We start from the raw sequence: 10207 nt of genomic DNA, 5'->3' as shown, positions 1-10207 counted from the left end.
GACCTTGAGACAGGTACTGAAACAAGGAGACGGGCCAAGGAGGGCCCTCAGACACACATCATTCACTCTTCAGGGTTAACTGAGTTACAGTTTTGATGACTCATCACTTCCTTGCTGTATCATTAACAGAAACTGAAACTGAAGCTTTTACCTGTCCTGAACCCTATGAATCAGAGTCCCAAAGCAAAACACATCCATTTATGAGACCATAGTAATGACATGTGTTGTCATGTGTCATTGCTGATTGTTCGGCCGTCACTATTCTTGACCATATTTGGTTTTATTCTCCACAGAGCTTCACAGGCAACTGAGCACTCTGCCAGAAGAAGACTACCCCATCCCTACACCCCAGAGTAAGCATCCCTAGGCCTATTATCAGTCATGACAGTATTTTTGTTGCTGACTTTAGAAATAATTGTGACCATAGTACTCAATCTACTTCAGAACAAGTGAGCAGTCCCTGACTTTTGAACCAGTTTTGTTCAGGTGTCTCAGTTTTCCTTTGTATTTAGATGTAAGTGATCTCTGATTCTAAAGTCTAAAGGTCTAAGGCTGGATTTCATTCACGGCAGTGCACTTTTCAATGAAGCTGCCCATTGAAGCAGAACCCATTGAAAACAGTATGAATGGATCAGGAAAAATGTGAATGCTCAAAAGATGAAAGCTAATGCTGTGATTTTGCAACAGCAGTGTGATGCAGTGATAAGGATCAGGTCTGAGAACCCAAAGGCTGAAGGAGGGGCACTGCTGTTGTGTCCTTCTACCACCTCCTAAACCAAATAATGTGATTTAATCATAATTATGACTCATGCAAAGTGACACAACAGTGGTTACACTGATAGCAGTGCCACTGTAACTGTGATAAGGTGTAGTGCCAAATGCTGTGGGTTGCTACACCATTATTCTCAGTATCTGTAATATGATACTAAAAAGACATTGATAAAGACAGTGTGAAATGGCTTTTTTTTTCTTTCATGAGTGAATGTGTGAGTGCAGCTGCATTTTAGGGGTGTCCCTGTTTCCCCTCCAGGTGTGACATCAGCAGAGGGGTGGTCACCCTCTGTCACCATCAGTCGGCCGGAGGACCGCCGCTACCCTCGTCACATCGGCAGCATCAGCATCGCCACCCCTCGTCCACACCCAGCCACAGAGAGCCCCCCATTGGTCAAACCCCTTCCTACCTTTGAGCCAAGAACCAATGAGAGGAGGAGGGAGGCGGGATTGGAGGCTGTGGCTCCCAGAGCAAGGTGAGGTTTTTTCTTTTGGACGGTTGCACGCACAGTTCTTACCACAGTGTGGTTGGACATGGACCTGGTCATATTACAGGCAGTGGTGGAATGAAGACCGCTATGACCGTGAATATGACCATGGCCATGACCTCAGTCTGAGAACAAGACAAAATGGGTACAAAAATGATTTTATGTCAGGGACTAAGACATCAATACATTTGATGAATGTGTGCTTTAAACTGCATGAAACCAAAACCAAGAGGTCTAAATCTGAGGGTGTAACAAAGACATTGAACTTTGATTGAGACCAAGGCCTTGACTGTGGTCAGAGACTTACACTAATTTCTAAACCATTTGGATGCCCAAGACCCAACATTGATACTGGGACAGGAAAACTTTTATATCTATATAGTATATGTATGTGTAACATTGCTAATGGATTAGACCAAAACCAAGAAATTGTTGAAGAAGCAGTGCCCGAAAAATTTTTCTAGACATCTGACCAAGATTTATTTTCAAAACTCAACCAATTATGTGGGTATTAAACCCTGTAATAAACTGGTGATGCTGACAGACCAATCAAAAATTAATAAATAAAATATATGCAATAAAAACAGCTACTCTAGCTCTTTTATAAAATGGACGTGATTAACAATATCCTGTTAATTAATGTTCTAGCACAGTGGTTAGAAGCATAAAACACCTTAGTGTGAGCAGGAAGTAGGCGATTGATAAGTTCAATGGCATATGGTTATAAATAGAACAGCTGAAGTGATCATCTCCTGTCTGGATGTGGAATATGCATGAAGGATTTACTTTTGGAATAGTCACTGTGTGCAATGGTGAAGACAGGACAACAGGATTGAAATGAATAACCTGAAATGACAATGATTTGCCTTGGAATAACGTCCTGTCCTATGGATGCTGACAGTGCTATCTACACTGTCTTTTGCCCTTGGCATGATGTGTAAAAATATATAGTTTTTTGTGTGATGCACTGTTGGACATTTGTCACGACTGGTTTCTTAACATTTTATCTGGCAGACATTTTTGTCATGTTTTCCCAGTCTCCACTACAAATTAACACACATACAGCATGACCGAAATGGGGTTTCTGTTGTATACTGTAGTGTGCAAAAATTCTGGTTGTCAGTCAGGAATGTACTGATGGATCACAGCTGTGCCTTGTTGCTGTCTTAAGAGTTAAGTACGCAAACATTACAGATGGTTGTGCAAAAATTTTATTTCCACTAGCACTACATTGAGTTGATGGTCTGTCTGTTCCCAACATGCCTGTACGTTGCATTTTGTAGTGTGAATTTCTTATATTAGATTTAGTTTACTTAATGACCAAAAGCAAACTTGTTGTTAACCTGTGTGTGTCAATAAAACAACTACTGTGGACCTTGTTAAATTAATTGTGGAAGTGTTGATTTTGGCCTGTTGTAGAAAAAAGAAGACTTCTGTTGAGAGGCTGTTGAGAGACACGCACAAGTTCTTGATGCATTGAATAGACTTGAAAATTTAGTTAATCTAAAGAGAGTGTTCACTGGCCTCTTTTCTGAGGGCTTCATCCATCATTGGTGATAATGAGAGATGTGGCCATGAGGTGGGATACTTGGATAGGTGTTTGACATATATCCACAGCTGCACTCTGTCTGACAGTTAGTGACTCCAGGGAGTTTGACACATGTATTTGAATACATAATGTTCGAAATCCATGGGAGTGTTTCTTTTTGTCTTTATGTCTCACATTCTTGATTTAGATGTAATTTGACTGGCTTAATAAGCCTCTTTTTGTGTCCATTCTTACATTTGTGTGGTGTTTTTGCACAAAACAATTGAAGATTAATGCCATCCACCATAATAAGACCATACCATATTGTTACATCAAACTTACTATTATTTGGTATTCAGTTCTTGCTTCATAAGGGCACCAATGCACAGTATTCCCCATATACACAGATGAACACAAATTTTGATGTATGTATGACTTTGAGTTTTTGTGTATTGCTATTTTTTGAAGCATATGGTTTCTGTTGTAAATATGACATTTAGTTTTTGTGTATTGCTCCTTCTGATACACATGCAAACACCAGCATAGCCTTGTGTGTTTTCAGAGCCATTTCGGCAGCATGATGTTGCGGAGCTTCTGTGTTGACTGCTCTTGGCTGCTCTGCACTTCCCTGCTTTCCTACACGTGCTGGCTGATCTTGCTTGCTGTGTTCACATGCAGATGTTAGCTGTCGACCGACCTGACCTCTGACCCCGGTGTCCCTGTCCCTCAGCCCTGAAAGTATGGTTGCTCTGCGGCCATGTTGCCCAAGATCGGCTATTGTCCCTGGGTTCCCATCTATCAAGGTGCCTAACACTGAGGGTACCCAGGTAGAAGAGTGGTCTGTGGACAAGAGACCACTGTTGGAGAAACCACTGAAACGGAGGCCAGAGTTGGCCCCACAGTCATGTCCGGTCTTGGAGAGATCACGCACGGACAGAGAAATGTTGAAATGTATGGTGGCTCTGGCACCCTGCTGTCCCAAGGAAGCAAGCATACCTGGCTTCCCTTCCAAACCACAGTCCAAAGCAACAAATGGCTGTGTGGAGCCAGCCCTATTTACACAGAACCTTCTGCCGTCTTGTCCAAGAGTTGCTGGTGCCCCTGGGTTTCCATCCACACAGATGCACACCACTGGAGAGGAAGAATGGACAGTGAACAAAAGCCCATTGTGGCAGAAGCCAAGTAAGGAGAGTCCAGAGATGACACTACTGTCTTCTCAAACTATAAACAGAGCATATGAGGACAAAGAAATTATAAAAAATATGGCAGCCTTGGCACCCTCTTGTCCAAGAGCCGCTAGTATTCCTGGCTTTCCGTCCAAACCATACTATAAGTCAGAGGAATCCCGAATGGAGTTGCTGAGAATGGTTAATCTCCTATCATCTTGCCCACTAAAAGCTAGTGTATCTGGATTCCCGTCTAGAGACAGCATGAGCTTGGAGAAGGTTCCTACTGACGGATGGCTTGTGGACAATAAGTTACTATGGGAAAGACCAGAGAAGAGGTCAGATTTTACTCAGCTAATTTCTCCAGTCCAGGAGAGACCATTCATAGAAGCAGAAGTTCTTCAACGTATGACATGTCTGACCCCAACTTGCCCGAGAACAGCTCGTACTCCTGGCTTCCCATCTGCACCTCAGTCTAAAGCAGCTGGTTTCCAGGTAAAGCAGACTCAAAATATGATTAATATTCTGCCCTCTTGCCCAAAAACAGCCAGTGTACCTGGATTCCCATCCATGTTGAACACAGGGGAGGCTCATGGGGAAGTCTGGAAAGTTGATAAGAAATCATTGTGGATGAAGGCAGACAAGAAGAGAGCAGTTATTTCTTCTCAAAGGCTGGAGAGATTGCACCAAGACAAAGAAATGCTAAAACGTATGGTTTCTTTAGTGCCAACATGTCCTCCAGTAGCTCATGTCCCTGGCTTTCCATGTGTACCACGAACCACAGCCACAGAGATCGAGGTAAGGAAGGCTCAAAGTATGGTTAATATTCTGCCATCTTGCCCAAGAGTTTCCAGCGTGCCTGGGTTTGCATCAACACAGATACTCAGTGCTGGAGAGACTCAGGCAATGATACAAGCAGACAAGAGGCCATTGTGGAAGAAGTCAAAGAAGGAGAGTGCAGAGCTGGCTCAGTCTTCTCCTCAAATCCTGGATAGAGCATATGAAGACAAAGGGACTATGAAAAGTATGGCAGCTCTGGCACCTTCTTGCCCAAGAGAAGCTAGGATTCCGGGCTTTCCATCCGCGCTTCAGTGTAGGTCAGAGGAATCCCGAGTGTTAAGAATGGTGAATCTCCTTCCATCTTGCCCACGAAAAGCCAGTGTGTCTGGATTTCCCTCTAGAGACAATATTAAGTCAGAGAAGGGCCAAACAGAAGAATGGCTTGTGGACAGTAAGATACTATGGGAAAGACCAGAGAAGAGGGCAGAATTTACCCAACGAATGTCTTCAGTCCAGGAGAGACCATTCGTAGAGCAAAATGCCCTTAAAAATATGCTGTCCTTGGTGCACACATGTCCACAAGTAGCTAGCATTCCTGGCTTTCCATCTGCACCTCGGCCTAAAGCAGCAGATGCCTGGAGACAGAAGACTACAGATATGGTGAATCTTCTGCCATCTTGCCCAAGGGTTGCCAGTGTACCTGGATTTCCATCCATAGAGACTTCAGATGAGGGCCATGTAGATGCCTGGCTAGTGAATAAAAAACAATTGTGGAGAAAGACAGACAGGAAGATACCAGTTCATGCTTCTCTAAGATCAGAGGTATTTTCCAAAGACAAAGATATACTGAAACGTATGGTGTCTCTGGTGCCATCTTGCCCTCGGGCAGCCAGTGTTCCTGGCTTTCCATCTGCACCACAGTCCAAAGAAACAGAGGACCAGGTAATGAAGGCTCATAGTATGGTTAATATTCTGCCATCTTGCCCAAGGGTTGCCAGTGTACCTGGTTTTGCATCAACAAAGGTGTCCAGCACTGAAGAGGCTCAGGCGATGTGGCAAGTAGATAAGAGGCCATTGTGGAAGAAGTCAAAGAGGGAGAGCACAGAGCTTGCTCAGTCTCCTCCTCTAATTATGGCTAAAGCCTATGAAGAGAAGGAGGTCATGAAAAGTATGGCAGCTCTGGTGCCATCTTGTCCAAGAGAAGCTAGGACTCCTGGCTTTCCTTCTGCACCGCAACCTAAAGCAGATATTGAGGTTAAGAAGCCTCATAGTATGGTTAATATTCTGCCATCTTGCCCAAGGGTTGCCAGTGTACCTGGTTTTGCATCAACAAAGGTGTCCAGCACTGTAGATGCTCAGGCGATGTGGCGTGTAGACAAGAGGCCATTGTGGAAGAAGTCAAAGAAGGAGAGTGCAGAGCTGACTCAGTTTTCTCCTCAAATCCTGAATAGACTATATGAAGATAAAGAGGCTATGGAAAGTATGGCAGCTCTGGCACCATCTTGTCCAAGAGAAGCTAGAATTCTGGGCTTCCCATCCACACCACAGTGTAGGTCAGAGGAAGCCCAAGGAGAGCTGCTAAGAATGGTGAATCTACTTCTGTCTTGTCCAAAAAAAGCTAGTGTGTCTGGTTTCCCTTCAAGACAGACTGTGAGGCCAGGGGAAGAACGTGCTGAAGTATGCTTTATGGAAAAGGAGATATTATGGGAAAAGCCAGAGAAGAGGCCAGAATTTGCACAAATTTCTGCAGTCCAGGACAAATCAGTCATTGATGCAGAAGGTGTTAAATGTATGGTGTCTCTGGTCCCAACCTGTCCAAAAGCAGCTAGTATTCCTGGCTTTCCTTCTGCACCTCGACCTGAAGCAGATTTTGGGGTTAAGAAGGCTCATAGTATGATTAATATTCTGCCATCTTGCCCAAGAGTTGCCAGTGTGCCTGGATTTCCATGCATACAGATGAGCACAAGAGAGGCTCATGTGGAAGTGTGGCAGTTAGAAAAGAAGCCACTATGGAAGAAGGGAAACAAGAAGAGAGTAGTGGTTTCTACTCTAATGCTGGAGGAATATCACAAAGACAGAGAAACACTGAAAGGTATGGTGGCTCTGGTACCATCTTGCCCACAAGTAGCTAGTATCCCTGGTTTTCCATCTGCACCTCATCTTAAAGCAGCAAATGGCTGGATGAAGGAAACAATAGGTATGGTGAATCTCCTTCCATCTTGCCCAAGACATGCCAGAGTTTGGGGTTTTCAGTCTGTAAATATCGAGGATGACCATGTAGAAGAGTGGCTAATGAACAGAAAGGCATTGTGGGAAAGACCAGAGAAAAAGAAGCTAGATATGACCTTACAAACTATGTCACTGCTGGGAAGATTATATGAAGATGATGAAATCATCAAAAGTATGACAAATCTGTTACCATGTTGCCCAAGAGTAGCTAGTATTCCAGGCTTCCCATCTAAACTATGGCCTAAGGCAGAGGAGGCCCACAGCATGGTAAATTTATTGCATTCTTGTCCAAGTGTTTCCAGCTTTCCTGGGTTCCCATCTATGAAAATTAAGGAGGGTCAGGTGGAAGAGTGGCTTGTGCACAAGAAGCCATTCTGGGAGAAACCAGAGAAGGAGAGTTCACTGTTTGGCCTGCTGTCTTTTCCAGCACTTGTGCCATCAGATGAAACCAAAGAACATGGCAAAAGTATGATTGCTCTTGTTCTATCCTGCCCAAGAAAAAGTAGAATTCCTGGTTTCCCATCTGCCCCATGCTACAAAGCAGAGGCCCAGTTGGGGAATACAGCAGGTATGGTGAACCTTCTTCCATCTTGCCCAAGAGTAGCAAGTGTCCTTGGTTTCCCGTCCACAAATGTGCCTAGTACTGAGCAGGCTCAAGTGGAAGAGTGGAAGGTGCACAAGAAGACATTGTGGGAAAAGCCAGTAAAGGAAGGATTAGCAATGATCCTCTTTCTCGATAGACCATATAAAGATGAAGGGGTTATGAAAAGCATGCCAAATATGGTTCCAGCTTGCCCTTGTGTGGCAAGAATCCCTGGATTCCCATCCACAGCCATGCTTTGGTCAAAGACGGGCCAGGTAGAGGAGAGTCTATTTATGGTTGCTCTAATGCCATCTTGTCCACATGTGGCTAGAGTGAATGGCTTCCCATCTGTTAAATCAGCAAAGTCAGAAGAGGATGCCAGAGAAGACTGGCTGACAGACAAGAGGCCATTGTGGATAAAGCCACTGAAGAAAGCTTCACTGTACACTCTGCAGCTAAACTTCCCCCTGGACAGATCAGATGTCAGCAAAGAAATTAGGAAGAGTATGATGTGTCTGCTTCCATCTTGCCCAGCAGAAGCCAGAGTTCCTGGCTTCCCCTCCAGAAATGCCCAGCTATTTTGTAGCCTTTCTCAGGACTTCCCAACTCAGCAACAACAACCTCACAAAGGCAACAAGTCTCCATTAGCCGAGGAAATGTGTTACTCTCAGGAGAGAAGTGATAAAGGCAAAATCAAACCCAAACATCAGCACTTTGCTAATGGTGCTACACTGTCGCAGACTGAAAGCCCATCATGGGCTACCCTGGAAGAAAGAGACATTTATAAATATCCTGATTCAGGTTTTTGGGCACATTCAGAGGACCCAGCTGGGGGTGCTCTCGAAAAGGGGTAAGTGTGAGAGTGTACACTGCTCTCATGCAGCATGGCTTTTCAAAAAAAAAAAAAGGATTTGGCAGTGAAGGTGCTGGGCTTCCATCAGGGCAATGGAAATACTTTAATTCCACCTGAGATACTCTTTCTTTCTCTCACATAGTCTAAACTTTTTCCATTTTATGCCTTTTAGTGTACTCTATTCACACACATCACTGTAGTGACACGTGTTCTAAGATCTGGAATTCTTGGATTGGATATCAAGCTCCCTATAAATTGCATATCATTTGATTGAGATGGAGAAAAATCATAATTTTCCAAAGAATAATTCTGAATTGTTAAGACACTTAATAGGCAACATATCAAATATAGTTACTGTGGTCTTAAAACGTAATTATGGCTTCATGAATTGTATGTTGACAATATATGTGTATTACATGTACATATAGATTATAGTGCATTGCTGAATAAAGCATCCCTGTAGATCATTAAAAAAGATTGCAGGGGCAATACGTTCACTTTATGCACTGGAGAGCCTATACAGTTCCGCCTTTCAATGCTTATTTTCCAGCACATGCACTGCAGAATCAATGTCCGCAAAAATGCCATTATTTCTTGACTGTACCAGCAAGATGAGTTAGAATGGCAGTATTTTGTCACACTCTGAAAACGCCTCTGCTCATAATGCTGAGCTACTGCCCTTTTAAATGCCTTTACGCCACTATACACAGCTTCTTACACACATGCACACATGCACACACACACACACACACATCTGACACACTTATACTTCTTGTTTTTGTCATACTTAGTTCAACTACTTACTCATATTCTAACTGTTACCTCACACATTGTCCTTTTTTCCTGTCATCTCCTTCAGCCCCCAATCTGTGGCTGACCCCTCTGGGTCCGTTCCTCTGTTTCTAGCTGAAGAGCAAGCAGAAGGAATTGTAGATAAAGTCACAAGAATCCCTGAGGTTCCCCAACGCCCCCGTACCCCTCGGCCACATGTGTTTGAAACTGAGACCCTGACAAGTCCTGCTTTTGAGTCCCCGTCTTGGGGAGAGTTACCATTGTTGCCTGACAAAGGGACAGCTTCAAACAAGGAGGACAAAGACAAGGGGGATAAGGTGTTGGAAACGCAGCAGACTAATGAAGCTGCAAGCCCGAATAAGGTTCCACTCTTGGCTGCCTTGATGGAGGAAACTAAGGTGGAAAACCTAACACCTCACTCTGGGTCAGAGGTCACAAAGGCGGAGACAGTTGCCATAATGAGACAGGTGGAGATGTGCACTGGCATGGTGGAGCCTGTGTGGAAATACGAGGAAAGGGGGTAAGAGTTTATGGAACTCAGCATTCAGCAGTGCCACCCTGCATGGCTACAGTCTGTATTTCCAGTGTAGGAAGCTCAGCACCTCAGATGTGGAACGTATTGATTTTTTGTGATGTTTTTTATGCAATTTGATTTCTATGCTTGATGGTGTGCTGCTTGATTTCATGTTATCAGTACCTTATCTTATATGACTAACGTTGACTTGTGTGTCCATTTCTATCATGTCATTTTAATTCTTGATAATAATTTGAAGCTTAAAAAGCATTGAGGCCATATAATCCCGCACCCTCTGCTTTTCCGCTTTTCAAATCCTGCTCTGTAGACAGTCTTTCCACCTTAAAATCCCTGGTATGGTTGCAATGATGCATAACCATGTCAGGCTTATAACCAGGGATCTCACGAATTAGTTTCACATGCAGAAACAGAAAAACGCAATTTCCTTTTCAAGTAAAAAATACAGCATTTCCTGTTGAAGGTCATAAAACTGAGAATTTTCC

At 43.8% G+C, this 10207-nt stretch overlaps 1 protein-coding gene across 9 annotated transcripts in view; it reads left to right on the top strand.

Annotated features, from left to right (window-relative positions):
- The window catches only part of LOC118790651 (EH domain-binding protein 1-like protein 1), a 48222-nt gene that overhangs the window by 20047 nt on the left and 17968 nt on the right, over positions 1–10207 (top strand). For 5 of the 9 annotated variants that reach the window (XM_036547638.1, XM_036547637.1, XM_036547643.1 and 2 more), the window contains 4 exons: positions 1–13; positions 294–353; positions 1031–1247; positions 9258–9710. The exon at positions 1–13 is cut by the window's left edge and continues 146 nt beyond it. In XM_036547638.1, coding sequence (XP_036403531.1) covers positions 1–13; positions 294–353; positions 1031–1247; positions 9258–9710 — 743 coding nt within the window. The remainder of the gene's footprint in view (positions 14–293; positions 354–1030; positions 1248–9257; positions 9711–10207) is intronic. The other 4 variants (XM_036547639.1, XM_036547644.1, XM_036547645.1 and 1 more) reach the window with 2 other exon arrangements.

The sequence above is a fragment of the Megalops cyprinoides genome, chromosome 16 (genome assembly GCF_013368585.1).
Source record: "Megalops cyprinoides isolate fMegCyp1 chromosome 16, fMegCyp1.pri, whole genome shotgun sequence".
Taxonomy (NCBI): domain Eukaryota; kingdom Metazoa; phylum Chordata; class Actinopteri; order Elopiformes; family Megalopidae; genus Megalops; species Megalops cyprinoides.
The sequence above is the reverse complement of the archived record's forward strand: the minus strand, read 5'-3'. Positions and strand labels throughout refer to the sequence as shown.